Source organism: Microcebus murinus, chromosome 5 (genome assembly GCF_040939455.1).
Source record: "Microcebus murinus isolate Inina chromosome 5, M.murinus_Inina_mat1.0, whole genome shotgun sequence".
NCBI classification, from domain to species: Eukaryota; Metazoa; Chordata; class Mammalia; order Primates; family Cheirogaleidae; genus Microcebus; species Microcebus murinus.
Window position 1 is genome coordinate 110,113,657 of NC_134108.1, and position 18,237 is coordinate 110,131,893.

The 18,237-nt window shown below is 55.0% G+C and overlaps 3 protein-coding genes and 1 long non-coding RNA gene across 17 annotated transcripts in view; 2 read left to right on the top strand and 2 right to left on the bottom strand.

Annotated features, from left to right (window-relative positions):
* SYNGAP1 (synaptic Ras GTPase activating protein 1) overlaps window positions 1-8,696 on the bottom strand; it is a 33,714-nt gene extending 25,018 nt beyond the window's left edge. For 5 of the 8 annotated variants that reach the window (XM_076003427.1, XM_020286950.2, XM_076003426.1 and 2 more), the window contains exons 1-2: window positions 5,103-5,336; window positions 2,826-2,931 (exon numbers count right to left, since the gene is read on the bottom strand). In XM_076003427.1, the coding sequence (XP_075859542.1) occupies window positions 2,826-2,931; window positions 5,103-5,336 (340 nt within the window). Of the gene's footprint in view, window positions 1-2,825; window positions 2,932-5,102; window positions 5,337-8,430 lie in introns of those variants that run through there. The other 3 variants (XM_020286949.2, XM_012791305.2, XM_012791308.2) reach the window with 2 other exon arrangements.
* LOC105885986 (uncharacterized) lies at window positions 1,056-5,161 on the top strand. Its single transcript, XR_012919344.1, has 4 exons — window positions 1,056-1,141; window positions 1,765-1,817; window positions 4,646-4,702; window positions 5,073-5,161. It is a non-coding gene; the product is annotated as an uncharacterized LOC105885986 (long non-coding RNA).
* Window positions 8,697-10,857: 2,161 nt separating the features above from the next.
* CUTA (cutA divalent cation tolerance homolog) lies at window positions 10,858-12,507 on the top strand. Of its 4 annotated transcripts, none has more exons than XM_012791321.2 (6): window positions 10,858-10,989; window positions 11,409-11,617; window positions 11,763-11,822; window positions 11,915-11,960; window positions 12,085-12,134; window positions 12,283-12,507. In XM_012791321.2, exons 2-6 carry the CDS (start codon window positions 11,436-11,438, stop codon window positions 12,407-12,409), a joined length of 465 nt encoding a protein of 154 aa, XP_012646775.2. In that variant the 5' UTR covers window positions 10,858-10,989; window positions 11,409-11,435; the 3' UTR covers window positions 12,410-12,507. The 4 variants fall into 4 exon arrangements, with proteins under 4 accessions (XP_012646775.2, XP_075859544.1, XP_012646774.2 ...); XM_076003429.1 differs by having other exon boundaries at window positions 10,881-10,989; window positions 11,413-11,617; XM_012791320.2 differs by having other exon boundaries at window positions 10,887-11,122.
* A 91-nt stretch (window positions 12,508-12,598) lies between these two features.
* Window positions 12,599-17,740, bottom strand: PHF1 (PHD finger protein 1). 4 transcript variants are annotated; one of them, XR_001160906.3, is made up of 15 exons: window positions 17,540-17,740; window positions 16,646-16,820; window positions 16,482-16,563; window positions 16,287-16,382; window positions 15,749-15,849; window positions 15,505-15,653; window positions 15,230-15,325; window positions 14,947-15,015; window positions 14,687-14,810; window positions 14,516-14,583; window positions 14,229-14,333; window positions 13,911-14,092; window positions 13,728-13,822; window positions 13,393-13,473; window positions 12,599-13,227 (listed from the first exon to the last, which is right to left on the bottom strand). XR_001160906.3 is itself a non-coding variant. In XM_012791317.3 (15 exons), the coding sequence occupies exons 2-15, from the start codon at window positions 16,802-16,804 to the stop codon at window positions 12,942-12,944; spliced, it is 1,704 nt and encodes a 567-aa protein (XP_012646771.2). In that variant the 5' UTR covers window positions 16,805-16,820; window positions 17,540-17,740; the 3' UTR covers window positions 12,599-12,941. The 4 variants fall into 4 exon arrangements, 2 of the variants coding, with proteins under 2 accessions (XP_012646771.2, XP_075859543.1); XM_012791317.3 differs by having other exon boundaries at window positions 13,911-14,103; XM_076003428.1 differs by having other exon boundaries at window positions 13,393-13,470; window positions 13,911-14,103; window positions 17,540-17,738.
* Window positions 17,741-18,237: the final 497 nt, after the last annotated feature.

Below are 18,237 nucleotides of genomic sequence, written 5' to 3' on the forward strand. Positions count from 1 at the left end.
AGATACTCAGGCCAATGCAAGAACACACATGCAAAGACACACACCTGCCACCAGGGACACGGAAAATCCTACTTATGTGGCCATGCATTCCCTCACACAGGAAACTGACAAGAGGTGAGCCACAGCCAGGGACATACATGCTCAGAGTCAGAGGTGACATGGACCTGAATGGCCATGGACTGCCCCACAAGCCAGTGACTGGCCAAACAGTCCCCTAGGCAGGAAACAGGCAGAGGCTGGATAAGACAGACATGCTTGCACAAGGCTAGCTGCACATGTGTGCACGAGGAACTGGGCCCCGTATGCACATGGCATTGACACACAGGGAACATGAGCACAGACACGAACACACACGCGGACAGATGGGCTGTCCCCTCCACTGGGGGCTTGAAGACCCTCACACACCAGCCGCTCCCGCGCCCTCGCGACCCTGCCCCATGAGACCGGTCCCAATCCCTCCGACCTCCGATGCCCCTCGCTCCGGTTACCATAACTCCCCCCACTCGGAAGATGCAGCGAGAACATGCGGAGGGAGCAGCTGCAGCCGCCGCCGCCGCCACCGCGGCTTCCCCACCCCCCCCGCGCCCACGCACACGCGCGCCCCCGCCCCACGCGTGCGCGGCCCCCAACCCCCCTCGCGCGCTCGTCGTCCGCCCGGCCCCGCCCTTACCTCGAACCGCCCCCCGTGGGGGGGGTCGGGGATGTCCCCGGTGGGGGAGGGGCCCCGCCCCTGCGCGGGGGGGGGGGAAGGGCGGGTGCGGAGGGAGAGGGGGCGGCGCGGCTCGGCTCGCGCCGCCCGGCGCGGTGGAGGCGGTGGCGGGGCCCGGGACGGCCGGGGCGGCCGCGCGGTGACGGCCGCGGGAACGGCTCCCTCCGCCGCCGCTCCCGCCGCTGCCGCCGTTGCCCGGGCCCCGCCGCCGTTGCTAGGCGACCGCTGCTGCCGTGGCCGCCTCTGTCACGAGCCCCGTCGCCCGGAGACAACGCGAGAGAGACGGGGGAGGGGGGCAAGGAGACCCCCAAAACCAACCGGGCCACCCACCATCCCTTTCTGAGCAGGACCCCCCCTCAAACCACGGAGGGAACGAGGGTTCTCGGCTCCACCCAGCAGAGGAGGAGCCCTGGATTCCTATGTCCCTCAAAGGTCCGGCGACCTCTCCCGGGCTGGAGAGTCCACATCCTCAGCAAACACCTTTGCATACCCAAGCCCCCAAGGACCCTATGTCCCCTGCACATCCTCCATGCTTTTTACATATTCCATGCCACCTGAAGACCCTAAACATTCAACAGCTATCAACTCTCACTAACCCCCCAATATATGTACCCCTGAAAGCCTTTCCAGCCCGACTGAACCCCAATATAGCAACCTCCACATATGACCCCAACCCCAAACACACACGGTGCCCCCACCCAAAACACACAGGAGACCCATGCCAAAGACCCCAGACCCTGAGGAGAAGGATGGGGAATATGTGGGCAGATCAGCCAACCACAAGACACATAAACATGCACGGTAAGCATGTGACCATTTTGGCCTGGGCATACAGGTGTACACACGTGCACACAAACACCTTTCCCAGACATGGACATAACATACTCACATATACACATACACAGATGTGATAGACATCACATGCACATCCTCTTTATACACTCCACCACCACCACCTGGCTTTGCCTCACAGAGATGTGCTACCCACATGCCCCCATGGTCAGAGTTTTCCATGACAATAACACACATCCCTGACCACTCACCCACCCACCCAGGGTCCCAGGGCTGGCTCCCAAGGACAATGAAGCCTGCACCTATCAAAAAGAAGGTAGGAGGGAGCCACGGAATGGATGGGAACAGGCTGCCGGCTCTCTAAGGGAGAGAAACTGGTAGCCTGGATCCCTGAGAGGAGGGGGAGCCGGTGGGAGAAAGGGGTCACCTGGGGGTTGGAGGAATGGGGGACCTGGATCACTGGGTCCTGGAAGGGAAATGTAGGGAAGGGTCCAGAAACAAGGGGGTTTCTGGGGGCTGAGGGCGGCTTTCTGCACCTTGGCTGCAGATCTCTGTTCTCTGCCTTCATCTCCCCTCACCGTTCCCATGGAAACCTTTTAAGCGAACTTCTCAGGAAGACAAAAATCTTTTTTTAAATGACTAAAGAGGGGGGTGGGGGGGCAGCAAGGGGGAGGGAGGGGAAGAGACAGATGGAGAGAGGGAGAGAGTTGGAGAGACAGACCGAGCAGATAGCTCTACAGACAGACAGAAAGGAGATGAGATGGGGGTCTGACGGAGTTCCATGGGAGTGGGGGGGCAGGTAATCAGAGGGGTACAGAAAATAAGAGAAATCAAGGAGGAAAGAGAAAGGGGGTGATACAACTGCAGAAAATAGAAGCAGTTGATAAGAGTAGGGAAAAAGGTGCAAGAAAAGACGGAGACCACAGGCCTGAAGGTCCGGAAGAAGAATGGGGGGGGGTGAGGACAGGAACTAGGTCATTCTCTCCAAGATCCCAGACCAAGGGCTGGCAGGGGCAGGGGCAGGCACACTCGGACTGGAAGCTAAAGATCTAAGGAGACTATTTTTACAAGCACCAAGAAAACAGTCAAACGTCGCTGCAGGAGAGGAAAAAGGGAGCGAAGCCGAGCAACGACCCGCTGGGGCCTCTCACCCACAGCCCCTGGCCCTCCATATCCCAGAGGAGGGCGCCATCTCCGCTCAGAAAGCCAGACTCAGTCTCCGCCTCTGCCCGCCCCCGCCAGCTCCCTTCGTTCCCGGACGCCCGCGCCCCTCCAGCCCTCCCCGCCCCTCTCCGGGGCACGAGAGCCTGCGCGGCCGCCGTACCATGCTCGCCGTGGGGCCGCCCCTCCACCGGCACGGAGACTGTGCGTCTCAGCAGTTTGTTGCGACTGGACTCGCTCCTCCGGTCCCGGATCAGAAGGGGATGTATCTAGGGGATGCAGGGGAGTAGGGGTCAGACCTCACCGGCCCGTGCCGCCCCTCCTCTTCCCCTTCCCCACCCAGGAAGGGTGGGCCTCGTTTCCTCCTGGCCCACCTTCTGCCCCTTCCCCTCCACTCTCTTCAAGTGTCTCTGAGTGGACCTCTCCCTTCCCTTCCCCATCTGTCTCTCTCTCATTCCTTCCCTTCCCACTTTCTTCTTTTCTCCCTCCATTTCTCCTGAAACCTGCCGAGAATTCTCCCAAACCCTACTCAGCTCTTTAGCAACTCCTCAGGAGTTAGCTACTTCCTGAATCCAGTTTTCCCTTGACCTTCAGTTCCTCCATTCTCCCTGCTTTCCTCCCAACCTCCCACCTCCCTTACCCCCTTCTCTCCTTCCGAGCCTGTCACGGGGGTAGCAGAAGCTGCATTTATAATCGGGATCCACAGCTTGTCTCCCTCCCACGGCCCGGCTTGCGGCCAGACTGGGACCCAACCTCCCCTTCCCCCAGAGGGCCTGGTCACCTCCCCCCACCTTTCTTCTCCTTCCATCACCGGCCACCCAACATCTCTTCAGTTTCCGTTCCTTCTTTCAGCCCTTACCTTTCCCTAAGCCGCACCCCACACCCCACTCCACTGTCCCAACCTCCACACCTCTCCAACACTCCAGTTTCCTCTACCCCCATCAGGAGCTACAGGAACCAGATCCCTCCCTGCCCCGCCTGCTAACCCCCAGCCTCAGTTCCACAACCCATCCAATTTCCAACTCCCTGCGACCCTACACACTGTTCATTTTCCCAATTCCAACCACCCCACACATATGTACCCTGCTACTCCAGAGCCTGGCCATTCCTGTTGTCCCTTAGCTTGCTGGCCACTGGTCCCTTCTGTCTGTTCCCATCTCTGTCATTTCTTCATTACCCCACCCACTGTCCTCCCTCTCCATCCTTACAACAGTCCCCACTCCTCTTGGTTCCAGCTTTCCCCAGTTTATACTATAGCTTCCAAACCCCTGATCAAGGTTGATAACCAGTTGTCAATGCCCAAAACTTAGACTCCCCAAACCACTTCTCCTTTCAGAGTCACCATGTCCTTCCCTAGACACCTCTACTTTATTCTGTGGCCTGCCAACTCTCCACACTCTCACTTTGACACCCTGGTTAGCCCTAATTCAAGTTCTAGTGCTGCCTCACCAAACCATGCCCAGTAGCTTTCAAAGCATATCTCTTACTACCTCTGGTCTTCCAGGGTATCCTACTACTCTAAAGTTTGTCTCCCGAATCATCCCCATTCTTTGAATCACACTCATAAGGCATTCACCCTTCATACTGCATCCTTTCTTTGCTCCAATGGACCCTCCACTGCTGACCCAGCTCCCAAGTCAAGACCCACACTTCCCTGGCTTTCAAATCTCCTATGGCCACCACCTCTATAAAAGCCCTCTGTCCATTTCATCTCCTTCAGTCTGGCTAGTCCCTGTTCCTACCTGCTCCTACTCCTTTAGACAACTCCCCATACTCCCAGTCCCCCTCCTTCTCAGGTATCTCCTCCCTTAATATTCCTTTCTGATGTCCAAACAATCCCTGGCAAAAGCCCTGATCACAGGCACCCTCCCAAGTTTCACCCCACTCCATGCCAAGGTCCACTGACCTCTGCCATCTTTTCCAATACCCTCCAGTCTCCTCCTAGTTGCCAAAAAACCCTACTGTCCCCTGCCTTTTTTCCAGGTCCCTCAATGTCCTCTCCCTGCATTTTGCCCCGTGGTGGAGAAAGGACTAAGAATGGTGAGTGCTGAGTCCTGTTCAATGGGGGAAGAGTATAGGGGAGGCCTTCCCATCTCTTTATCCCTTCTCCAAGTCCTTCAGTTTCCCTTCCCCATTCTAACCTATCCTACAGTATGGGCAGGGTGCAAACATGAGGCACCCTCAAATCTTCAGAACCACATCCCCTCCTCAACTCTGTCCATGGCCTTCAAAGATCCCCCTGGCCAAGGTGAGAGAATGATTGCCCCTTTTATCACATCCCAACCCAAGTCTTAATGGCCACCCTCCTCCCACCATTTGCAAATGTCTCTCTCTTCTTTGCCTTCTTTGTGTCTCTCCCCTCATCACTAATTAGGACTTTCCCCATTGGTTGCTCCCCATTCTCCCACAGGTCTTTTTCCACCCTTCTCACCCTGCTCACCTCATCCTCATCCAGCATGAGCAGCTGGTTTCCCGAGATGATGCAGAACCGAGGATTCCAACCAGGTCGATCATATGGGGAATGAACGTATTGGGTTCGGTGCATAGGGGGTCCCCGTACATCTGGGGGACAGAGACACACAGATACAATAAGGGAGGCTCTATGCATATGGGAGCAGAGGCCTAAAATGGCAAGAAGAGCTCCCACAAACTGGGAGAACGGGACCCCACCCATCTTGAGATCATAGTTGACGGTGAGGCACCTGGTAACTTTAAGGAACACGAGACAAGCCTTTACATCTGGGAAAAAGAGACAAGGAGAATCACATCACAGGAGGCTTTGTGGAATTGGGGGAAGAAATACAGAGGGGTGGTTCAGGGAGGAGAATTCTATCATGACAGAGAGGGTACACATTTGGGAGCAGAGAAAGGTGAGGGACCTTTCCATCCATTTGAGGAAAATAGAAAGGTACAGTTGCAGAAAAATTGGCAGAAGAAAAACACACAGAGAGGTTGGTGGCAGGTATCTGGGAAAAGGAAGGGCATCCAAATAACTGCAGAAGACAAGAACTTGGAAGGCTGGCACTACCCACCTGCAAGAGAGTAAGAGGAAAGCTACACAGCTGTAGAAAAGAAGGATGGGGGTGTGTGAAGTAACACTGGGATCATGAGACTCTGAGAGCTCAACATCAGGAAAAGAAAGGAAGTGGGAGAGCTTACCTGTTTACAGAGTCAGAGACATGACAGGGCCTCCCCCCCCCCACCTCTCCTTTCTCCTCTGCACCCTCCTCCCCAGTTCAACCTGTTCATCCTTTGAAGAGAGTTCTGATTCTTGTGGTAAGGAGAAGATGGCTTTTGTCAGCATCTGACTGTGGAAGGGCCAGGGCAGGAGAAGGTGGGAAATATGCCCTTGTTTGGGTGAGCAGAGACCAAATTGATCTCTTGCCCCATTCTATGTCCATAGCATAAAGATCCAATATTATCTCCCCCCAGCCCCTACCTAATCTCCATGGACAGGACAGAAGCCAACACCACAAATTAGGAGCATCCCCAAGGCACAGTGAGGAGCCTAAGGATGAAGAGGGTGGGGAAGACAGGAATATCCAGGCCCGATGACATATAAGGGCCTCCAAAGATGAGAGCTGGAGATGAGAACAAAACTTCCAGAAGAGCAGAATAGTAGACCAAGTGTCGTCCATGCTCAGAGATGCCCCAAGGATCCCTGTTTCCCAACTTTGCTGTTCCTCTTGCTATGCCTTTTCTTCCTGCAAACTACTTCTCCTTTTAACCCTAAGGCTGCATACCATCACAGGGACACAAGACAGAGCACATTGAGGTAAGAGAAGTCAGATCGGGGATACCAAAGTGATAAAATTGGGCTTAAGGTATCACAGTGAGAGAGAGTTTAGAGGAAGAAAAATCAAATTCTGTCACCTTTGTGGGATAATTAACCATGGGTATACAGCAGAACTGGCCTTTGAACTTCCTTCCTACAGAATGTCCTGAGTAGGAGAGTTTTGAAAAATCCAGCCCTTTTCTGTCTGCAAATATGTCCTTCAAATTTACCCAACCTCTAGATCAGAGTTAAGAAATGAGCCCCCAGAAGGTCCACTGTCTAGAAAGCACAGTACTTTGAAACTTTACCTCAATGCCATCTCGGGGCCTTTAACTAATACTCTGTAGATACAGAGATCACCAATACCTAGGTTCTGACTGCACACATTGCAGGCAGCATGCCCACCACACTCACACACTCAGTACACCCAGAGGAGAAATCTGTTGGTACACATAATCATTTTGGGAGGAGCTGGTTCAGGCTGCAGCCAAGAGAGGGAGGTTAGACTTCAGGGGGCACTTTTTTCCTGGGAGCAGGGAAGGACACAAGGAACTTAGCTTAGGAGCAACTCTGGAAACACACACACACACACACACACACACACTCTGGATTTAGGAAAGAATGATTCTGGGAGGCAGATTCAAGAGGCAGAGGAACATGGCTGAGAAAGGAGGGAAATTTACTAGGATGAGAAATCCCACAAGATGGGATTTCTCAGATGGGGATCCCTTGTAGCCCCTGTTCTAACCATCAAAACCTATGTCTTTATACCTCAAATCTCCAGCACCCCAGGAGACAAGAGGAATGGTGGTAAGAGCTGAGGTATTAAGGGAAAGTGGTAGGCACAGACTTGTGGTGACAAGATGGGGAGTGGGGTATAGAACAGAGAATGGGCTGGGGGATGTGTAACAGTGATCATCTAAAAGAGAAGGCAGAGATGATGGTAAATACTTAGGGACAAGGGAATACACCAGAAGGGCTCAACTGGACATGGGGCAGAGGAAATGAGGCAGACCTAGCAAGGAGGCCAGGACAAGGGGGTCAAGAAGGAGGGGGTGGAGAGATGGCAGAAATATGAGGGAGCTACCATACAGAAGAGAGGGGGAGAGAGAATAGGCATCAGAGGGGGACTGATATAGGGGAAGGACAGAAGGGGGACTCATATAAGGAACGGACACCATATGGGGGGAAAGATATAGGTGATGGACAGCAGAGGAGGGAGGAGGAATGCAAATAGGATTGGAAGTGGGGGAAGGGGTAAAAGTGATGAAGTGAAGAGAGTGATAAGACCCCAGGGGCTACATTTCACTGGTCAAGAGCCTTAATGAGGATCTTAACCTGGCCCTATTCCCATCACTCAATCATCCTTGTACCTGCACGCCACCCTCCCTCAAATACACACATAATTTGGCCCTCCCCCTGCCCTTGTCTCCCCTCCCCCAACCCAATTCCTCTCTCTCCTCTCTTCCCTCCATCTGGACCCTCCATCCCCCACCCCTCCCCACAGCCTCCCTCTCTCTCCATCTGGCCCCTTCTCTCCCTCCATCCTCTTTTTCTACCCCTTACCATTCTTTGAGCCCCCACCACATTCTCCCCCCATCTTCTTGGCTTCTCTTTTTACCCCTGTGTTTTCATTTTCCCCTCCAGAGGCTCTCCTAAGACTCTGCTCTTCTATTTCTTTGATATTTTCACTCAGCTCCCACCCCCAAATTATTTCTGCAGCTCTTCCCCCAACCCAATCCTCCTGTCTTCCCACCCCTATCTGGTGCTCTCTTTCCCTTCATCATTTCCCCCTCAGTCCCCCTTCAAGGCCCGTTTCCTGGCCCTTCCATTCCTTATCTATCCTTATCCCTCTGGCCTCCAATCCCTCCTACCCCGTTGCTCCCATCCCTGCCTACCCGGTCCTCCCCCTCCTTGGCCCCAACTCTCCCCCGCCTCCTGCCCCTCCCCCTGTTGCCCCCCATCTGGCCCTCCCCCTCCCCCAACACCGTACCTCTGAAGGGGGCATAGGACATCGCGGGGATGCTCCCCCGATGGATGGAGGCGCGAGACCTGCTCATCAGGCCTGGGGGGAGGGGGCGGGGGGACGGGGGAGAAAGAGAAGAGAGAAAGAGGGGGAGAGAGAGGGGGAGAAGGAGGAGGAGGTGGAGGAGGAGGAGGAGAGAGGAGGAGAGAGGAGCAGAGAGAAGCAGAGAGGAGGAGAGAGGAGGAGGAGGAGGAGAATAAGAGCCAACGGCAGCAGCGGCAGCTGAGAGAGAGAGAGAGAGAGAGAGAGAGAGAGAGAAGGGGGGCGGGGGAGCGAGCGAGAGCGAAGAGAGCAGGAGGAGGAGGAGGAGGGAAAGACTCTGCAGCCCCCACCCCTACTCAGGGAGACCCAGAGAGAGAGAGACAGAGACCCCTGATTCAAAAACACACTAGAGAGACAGATCGTTCCTAAAGATGCAGACCCCAGACCCTGAGATGGAAAGACCCCAGACCCACAGAGAAAGATACCTCACCCTCACCCCTCGAGTTAATCTGAGACACACCCTAAATCTAGAGGAAGAGAGACCCTCGATCTCAGAAAAAAGAACTCCAGATACCCCTGAGAGAGGAGCTAAAGATCAAAATCTTAGTCTCATAAAGGTTCTCTATAGCCACAGAAATCTTAGACTCCAGACCCTGAGTTGATGTTTTTCAAGACAAAGACCTGAGACCTACACTTAAAAGATAAGGTTAGATTCGGAAAGACCCAGACCTAGAATTAGATCTTAGATCAGAGAGAGATCTGGGAGACCCTAGACTCAGATCTCAAAGAAACTGCAGACTTAGGGTCTGATAACAGAGAGAGAGAGAAAGACTCAGTTGGCCCAGAAATGGAGCCCTCATAGGCCCAAAACTCACAGAGTTGTGTTTTGTTTTGTTTTTTTTGAGAGTCTCACTTTGTTGCCCAGGCTAGAGTGAGTGCCATGGCGTCAGCCTAGCTCACAGCAACCTCAAACTCCTGGGCTCAAGCAATCCTTCTGCCTCAGCCTCCCGAGTAGCTGAGACTACAGGCATGCACCACCATGTCAGGCTAATTTTTTCTATATATATTAGTTGGCCAATTAATTTCTTTCTATTTATAGTAGAGACTAGAGACAGGGTCTGGCTCTTGCTCAGGCTGGTTTTGAACTCCTGACCTCGAGCAATCCGCCTGCCTCGGCCTCCCACAGTGCTAGGATTACAGGTGTCAGCCACCACTCATCCTGCCATGAAGAGTTTTAAAGATCTCAGAGAATGTGGCAGCGGACCCTGAAACACAGAAACTCCCAAAATAGAAAACATAGAAGTAAACTCAGTCCTGAGAAAGATCCCAACACAAATATTGAAAGACCCTAGAGATCCGTCTTAGAGACAAACTTCAAACCCAAAGAAGGAGATCTCAGGGATACCCCCAACCCTGGAGAGGTAAGTATGAGAAAACTCTGACAGCAGGCATACCCACTACCAGACAGCTGACCCCAAACCTTGGAGGGAGAGGGAAAATTGGGTCCAGGGAGTGGCAAGAACCTTTTTCTCTGCTGCTTCCTCCTACTCGTCTCACTTCTCTTTGGCCAGTCTCTCCATTTTTGGGTCACAGCATGTGCTTGGGCCCCAGGGAGGTTATGTAGGGCAGGTCCTGGCTCCTTAGGGGATGGGTTAAAGAAAAGAGACCCAAGGCTGATAGATTAACCAATCTTGGGGATGGTAATAGTGCAACAGGCAGGGAAGAGGGGACAAAAGACTATCACTACTGTCCCCAACCTGCACTTCCTCTGATTCACTAGTCTGTCTCAAGCTTTGGGTTTTCAGTTAGGAGGGCTGTGGCGCCCTCATCCCCATTTTCATCATCCTCTATCCTATTTGTAGGATCTTGCTCTATCCTTTCCTCACATAGCCATTGTTTTGCCATGCTCGTGCCTGCCTATCACTGCCCCCTACCCAGGGGCAGCTGGCTTCTCCTCAGTTAATGGTGTTCATTCCCAAACCCAGGCATGTTTCCGCCCTAACTAAAAGAGCAGGGGCACTCTCTTCACCCCCTGAGGTTTAGTCTTCTCAGACCCTCCCACTCCTTAAGGCCTCATAAACAATGTAGGGGCTGCTATATGCACACTCTGAGGTTTTAGGATAGTTCCCCACTCCACGGCTGACGCATCAAGTCTGCGGGGTCACCAGCCCCTCTTTCCTGGCGCCAGTTCTCTCGTCACGTGGCCTGCGGGACTGGCCTACGATTGGCCACTTGATATCACTCACTGAGGTACCGCCCCCTAAGAGGACTGACCCCCTCACGTGACACTGGAACGCCGCAGCATCTCTCCTCTGCCAGCAACTGGCCCTTTCGGGTTTACGCGGAAACGGGCGTGCCACTTCCGCGCACGTCTGCAGATCCGGCCGTCGATTGGTCAATTCTCCCTGCGCTCCTCCCTCACTAGGAGGCGGGGCAAACCGAGCCACGTGAGAGCCAGGATTGGCTGGCTCTGGAGGCTCGGGTAGTCCGGCTTCTACTGTCACGTGGTGTGTGCTGTTTTCTCATCACGTGGCTACCGCCCAGGTAAGAAGAGGCCGCTCTTCTAGACTTGGGGTCTTTTCTCCGTGTAACGTGTGGCTTTTGTTACCAGCTCTCTTCTGCGAGCGTAGGCTGCATGAGTAGGGGGCGGGCTTCCGCAGTCCTGCTTGGCGGAGGGGTGAGTGACGGGCCCCGCCCCGCCCCTTGTGGTCCTGGAAACGTAGACCGCTACCCATACCCCAAATCCCAGAGGTTGGCCACCCGTGGTGTGAGTGGAAACCGAGTCTTTGCCTTAATCTTGCAAGTTTCTCTCCCAGCTTTAAGGACATTTTCCTTCCGGGTGCAGAAGAGGGAGGGCAGAGCCTGGGTGTCCAACTAAGCAAAGGTTTCCCAGGTGCAATTTCCTGGTGTGTTTGGGCCAGACTGAATTTGGGCCTGACACCTCCGCCCCGCCCTGCTCTCAGGCAGCTCTGCTCCTGTCGTGTCTTTGGATGCCGGCACTGCTGCCTGTGGCCTCCCGCTTTCTGTTGCTGCCCCGAGCCCTGCTGTCCATGGCCTCTGGAAGCCCCCCGTCGCAGCCCTCGCCGGCCTCGGGCTCTAGCTACGTTCCAGGCTCTGTCTCCGCAGCCTTCGTCACTTGCCCCAACGAGAAGGTCGCCAAGGAGATCGCCAGGTGGGGAGTGAGGATGGATGATCGTGAAAGGAGAGTTGGGGTTAGGGAAGGAGAGTGCCACTTTCTGCTCTCTCCAGCCTTTGAGCTGCCAGCGCTACAGTCAGGGCCATGGAGCATTCTGAATTTGGCTGTCTCTTCATCTTAGGGCTGTGGTGGAGAAGCGCCTAGCAGCCTGCGTTAACCTCATCCCTCAGATTATATCCATGTGAGTCATAGGAGCTGGGGGGTTAACCTGTATCTAGGGGCTGACTGGCAGCTTTTTTCCTCCGACTTTCCACCCCTCTCTGACTTTTTCAGCTATGAGTGGAAGGGAAAGATCGAGGAAGACAGTGAGGTGCTAATGGTGAGAAACATCCACCCCAAAAAAACTTTCCTAATTCCCAGACCCCTTGCACCCTTACTCCTTATCTGATATTCTGAAATCATTCCTACCCCTTAATTCAACCATGTTTATCTTTGCTCCTTAGATGATCAAAACCCAGAGTTCCTTGGTCCCAGCTTTGACAGATTTTGTTCGGTGAGAACTTTGAGATGAATAGGGGTGAGGGTGTGTACTGCAGGGCAGGACTTGCTTGGGTAGTCTAGGGCTTGTATCTGAGTGGGTGGGCTCCTTTGGGCAAATCTTTGAATAACCCTCGGCACTGCCCCCCTAATCTATTTTGTAGGTCTGTGCACCCTTACGAAGTGGCTGAGGTGATTGCATTGCCTGTGGAGCAGGGGAACTCCCTGTACCTGCATTGGGTACGCCAGGTCACAGAGTCAGTTTCTGACTCCAGCACAGTTCTACCATGATGAGCCCTGTTCCTGCCATGATCCCCTCTGATACTTCAATGCCCTCTGATTTCCAAGTGATAAATGGACTCCCATTAAATCCTATCTTTGGTTCTTTTCGCCTTTTGCCTTTTTTCCTTGTCATATACAAATTTGCTTGGGGAAGGTAAGAAGTACTTTTCTCCATCTTTCAGAATAACTCAGAGCTGCTTCATTTGTTTATTTCTCTTTATTTTAATCATACAGAGTCTGGGATCCCTTATTATCCCCCCCTCCTCAGTCTCTGCCCCCAGGGGTTAAATAATTTTTAAAAATATTTAAAAAGCTGTAACAAAATAACATCAAAGAAAATGAGAAGGATGGGAGGGTCAGGAATCCTGGAGAGGGTAGAGAAGAGAGCCTCTTCCCCACCCTCCCACTTGGATTCCAGCCTGGGCAGTAGGGAGAATTACTCTCTATCTTTCCAGGTACATCCCAGCTGTAGGTGAGGTCAGAGGTCAGGGTATGAAAGTGCCGGTGTGTGTGGATGGGGAGGTGGGCAGAGGCAGGCTATTCAGAAGATGCCTCCTCCTCCCCACTCAACCAGGTACTGTACAGAGCCATCAGGCCGTACTCTCCGAGCAAGGACCCGGACAGGGTCCCCTCGGGACAGGTAGCCAACCCCACCTCGGACTCCTCCAGTCCCAGGAGACAAACTACGGCACAAGGGAGAAGGGGGTGCTGAGCGTCTAGGAAGACCTGGGGATGGGGCTGGGACTGAGGAAGACGAGGCAGTCAACGAGTGGGGGGCACTTTTAGGGATGTCTGTGGGGAAACCAATGTGAAGTTCCAGGGGTGACCTAGGGAGAAAAGGTAGTTGTGAGTCTAGACAGATGTAGACAGGGACTGACCAGAAATGGGGGCCACATGTGGATCTAGGGAAACACCAATGGTTAGAGACTAAGGAACTTGAGGAACCTAGAAGGGAAGAGGGGCATCACTGGAAATAGAGGATAGAGTCTTACCTGTCTGGGGGTTCACCATCCCCAGAGGTCCCTGCAGTGCTGGCAGAAGGGTGGAAGGAAGCGAACATCCGGATGGGGCTGCTGGGGTTGGGGAGAGGAAAGTCAGGACCTGAAGCAGGGGAGCAGGGCCTTTTCCCCCTGGAAAGTACAGAGCTCAAATACTACTACCCCTAGGGGCTCCCATATCCCCAAATAATGGGTACTAGATATTGGCTGTGGAAGTCTCTCTAGGAAAAGTGGGTAGCCAAGGGGGAAGAGGAAAGAGTTGGCTGAGAAGGTCCAGAGGCTGTAAACAACTGGGAGCATATCTGGTTGCGGGGTAGAGGAGCACTGACCTGGGCAGGCAGCGGGCATCTGTGGGCCGGAAGTTGTAGCCGCTGCTGCCCTGGTAACTCTGGTTAGGGCTGGGGGGTGGTAGAGACACTGAGGCCTAGAAGAGGGGGCAAAGGACTGAGAGATAATCCTTGATTCCTTCCCACATCCCACCATTTGCCCCAGGGGGTCCCCTGCCCCTGTACCTGCAGTGCCCTCTGCAGACGAGCCCGCTCCCTCAGCTCCAGGGGCTCGGGCTGATTGCGCACTGCTGAGGGTGGCCCCAGCTCCTCCACTTTCCCCTTCTGCCTCCTCCTCAGGGGCTCTGGCTCCGGCCTCCTCCGGCGCTTCCCCAGGGGATGTGAGACCCCTCCCCCAGGGCCCTGCCCTGAAGGGAAGCTGTAAGAGGCCTCCTTATCCCCCCAGCCCCCTCCCGGACACCCCAAAGACCTCCCCATTTCTAGACGTACTCTCCCCCAGATTAATACCCTGAGAATTTCTCCCATCCCCGCTGGACCAGTGACCTGGTGGGGGCTCCATCTCCAGTAGGGGGCTCCACAGGGGGAGGGGTCCGGGCATGGAGACCAAACAAACACTTCCTCTTCTTAATCTCCCTCCCTGAAATGAAACTGGGCAAGGAGAGGAATGATACAGGGTCAGTGCTATAGATAATGTTCCCCTTATGCCACTCCTCAATCCCTTTCAGTCATACTCCAGGTGGGTTATAGCCCCTTCTTTCCCTTCCCTCTCCAACTTCCAAATCTCCATCTCTTTCTGAGCCTGCTCTTGTCTCCCTCTCTCTGCAACTCACCGGTCTTTGTGGCTGTTGAGAGCAGAGAGGAGCTTGGAAGAACGTTCTCCCTTGGGGGTGTCTGAAAGCTGGGGGAGGAAAATGGGGTCAGGGTGGCAGTGATTTCCTCTCTTCCCCTTTCCTCTACATCTCCCTGTCCCACCCCAACCCCCAAATTCCACAGCCCCTTACCTCCCCCAGGAGCAAACTGTCCCAATTCTCAGAGGTGAAAGGAAGGATTTCACGGTCGAAATCAAAGTACTTCTTCTTACAGCAAACACTGAGGTGATAGAGGACAAGATGGGCCACATCCACCCTGGAGAAACATGAAGTTGTCAGGGTTCCAGAAGCATTACAAAGCCTGGGGAGTTCAAGGTGGGAGGCTGGGGCATGTAGGGTGAAATACTGGGGGTGTTGAGAGTTATGCTGAAGTCGTGCTCAATCCAGCTCACCAGCGAAGCTGTAGCCTCCGGACCTTCTCAGGGCCCCCCCGGCACACACAGCACTCAAACTCATAGAACCTGGACATGGGCAAGAGGGAAAGGACACCACCTTATTCAGGAAAACTATGCCATGCCACGGCGGACACACAAGCAAGGATGGGGCGAACAAGGGAACAAACACTGCAGAGGCTGGGAAGAGACTGAAGTGGAAAAGGGCCTGGGGAACTGAGAGGGTGGAGCGCACAAAGCCAGAGGGTGTCCTTGCCTCCTGGAGAGTCTGCCCTGGTCTCACCTGTCTCCATAGAGGAGGGGCTTGCTCAGACACTGGGTGCAGGCCTCATGGAACCACTGCAAGCAGCTGCGACACTGCAGCATTTTCAGATTCCACCTGAGGGGAAATGCAGGACTAGTAGCCTCCAGATGCCCCTGTCCCCATAACTGCCCCTAACCCTGTTTATCACCTACCTCCCATCCCCCTCAGTGCTCCCCACACTCTGTTCTTTCTTCTTCTTTCCCTGGGCTCTATCACATCACTTATTCCATAACTCGCTACCCCTCATTACTCACTCCCCAGGGCCACCACAGTAACAGTAGCTCTGCTGTCGGTTGCTCAGATGTCCAGCATCCCAGTCCAGCCCCTTTAGTCCGTATGGCAGAGACAGCTTCATCCCCAGCATGGCCCGGGCATAGGGGCCCTTCTTCAGTGCACCTCCTCTCTGCAGAGACAGAACAGGTGGGAGGCCATAGAGGGGCGTGGGAGAGGCTGTGGATGGGAGGCTTCCACAGGAAGGGGTAACCGAGATGTCTTTACCTTGGTGGCGATTGCAAAGACACACTGGCGGCAGACCCAGGATGTGCCTTCTCCCTCTCCAGGGGCTGGGGCCCTTGGAACATGGCAGTCCTGGTGATAAGCTGAATAATGATAATGTTGATAGTAGACTGCTTATTGCATTGCATACATGTGTGTGGTTAGTATTGCCATAGGAATAGTCTTACCCATCTCATTTAATCCTTGACCATGGTCCTGCTGGGGTGGGTGCATTATCCTTATTTTACAAGTGAGGGAAGTGAGGCTCCTAGAGGTTTAGGGACTTGCCCAAGGTCATATGGTTAGAAAAGGGTGTATTTGAACCACCCTCTGCCTGCAAAGCTTATACCACCCCTTTCCATGTGTGCCTCTCCCTGTGCTGGAAGGGGATGAGGTTATAGGCTTGAAAAGATTGGCCAGAGTGGTGGCCTGGAGACTAGAGGCCAGGACAGGACATAAGGACCAGTGCTATAGGGAAGGGCCAGAGGCAGCCTGGAAGGCCCAGGGAAAATTGGACCATTCAGGTGCCCTGCCCTCTCACCGTGGCGACACTTCTCACAGCTGACCAGCCGATTCCCAGGGACCACAGTGTCCGAGCGACAGACACAACAGAGGACTTCCTCCCCAGGGAGGGCAGCTGTGAGGGAAGACAGTGTCAGAGATCTTGCCCTTAAACCTCTTTCTGCCTCCCAAGCCAGGTTCTTAACAGGATGTACAATCTCAGCTAAACTCTCACCAGGGCTGATGTCTTTCCATAAAACCAGAAACTGGGAATCGTCCTCAAACTGGACCAGGCACACTTCCCGAGCACTGTCCACCTGGAATGGGTGAGCGCAGAGGAAATGGGAAGCAGAATTAGATAAGAGGAATGGGAAGGAGGTCAGAGGTAGAAGGCCTTACCTTCTTGATGGTGCCCAAGTATAGCAGCCCATCAGTCCACCTGGCCAGCACATCTTGGCCCTCCCAAAGTCGAGGCCTGGGGCCTGAGGTGGGAGCAGGGGAAGTTGGGTCCCAAAGTGAGTGGGCACCAGAGCGGCTCAGCCGGGGGGGCTGCGCCATTGCATCCTGGGGGGGCCTAGCCAGAAAAGAGATGGGGAAGAGGTTAGGAATGCTCAGAAAGCTTCCTCATTTTCTTTGCCTATTTCTGTCAAGTATCAAGCATCTGTGCTCCCAGTCTCCAAATCCGAGACACCTGGATAGGAAGCCACTGGGCACCAGTCACCAGCTTCTTGACTCTAGCTCTTCCAACTCTAGTGACTGGCTCTTCTCTTCCTAACTGCACCCCTCCCCCAAAACCTAGTTCTCTAGTTTCCCAGCTTCCAGAGCTCTCTTGGGATATTATATTCTGGCTTTGAGATTTTAGGAGAAATGAGACAGTTGCAGAAGCAAAGGTTACCATTCAGTTTCACCTTCCCCTGCTGTTTAGAGGTATCATAATTGGGGTGGTCTGTGGCCCAGAGATGTTTTGGGAGCTTTTCTGGAGATGTTTTCCAGAGTAGAAACGGCTGTCTCCTGGGCCTGCGTGTCTCATTAAGAACAACCATCCTGGTGCCAGGTTATGTCGGGTCACCCTCAAATTCGGGGCTCCTTGCCCCCGGGTTAGATAACTTCCCTGAGTGCCCCAGGAGGGGGGCGTGTCCCAGTCGCGGTCTCTACTCCCCAAGACCGCAAGTCCGAGAAGGGACTTAAGTCCACCCAGCCCGAACCAAGGCCAGGGCGGCGAGGCTCTCCTGCCTGGCGCGCCGACCCCCTGCTCCCTGCCCCCCCCACCGGCGCCTCCTGCCGCCTCCTTACCGGTGACAGCTGGGGCCGCCGGGAGCCGGGCAGGGGCAGACGTGGGAGACCTGGGCTAGCCCCCCGCGCTGGGAGGGCACGACCGGGCGTCGGGGGGCGCGCAGGCGGAGGCCGGGGGGTCCCTAGGCCCAGCCCCTCCGTCCCGGCGGCTCAGGGGCGTATGACGCAGCAGCCAAAGCAGCGGCAGCGGGAGGAGGAGGCGGCGGGGGGAAGGAGGGAGGGAGGAGAAGGGAGGGACGGACCGGCTTGGGGGAGGGTAGTGGGAGGGGAGGACGGGGGAAGGAGGAGCCGAGGGGGGGCGGGCACCACCTCACCCCACCTCCTTCACCTCCAACAGGCCTGGAGGGCGCAGAGCAAGAGGCTGCCCCTCCGCGGCTGTGGATGCGAACAGTCGGACCGGTGGGAGAGGGAATCCCCTCAGCCCCTTCCTCCGACGAGAGACTCGCCCTTGGGGCAAGGGGGAATCCCCCCAGCTGGCAGCCCGCCTCCGACTGGACCCCCGCCCCATGCCACATCCGTTAGCTGCCCCACCCCCCATGGTCACTCCAAGTCCCGCCTCCGGCCCCTTCCACTACCCCGCCCTCCATTCACGCTTCGCTTTGCCCCCGCCCCGCCCTCCTTCCTCGCGCGCCCCGCCCTCCTGGCCCCGCCCTCTCCATGGCAAGTTTGCCCCCCCCCCCCGCCGCGCTTCCGCGCAC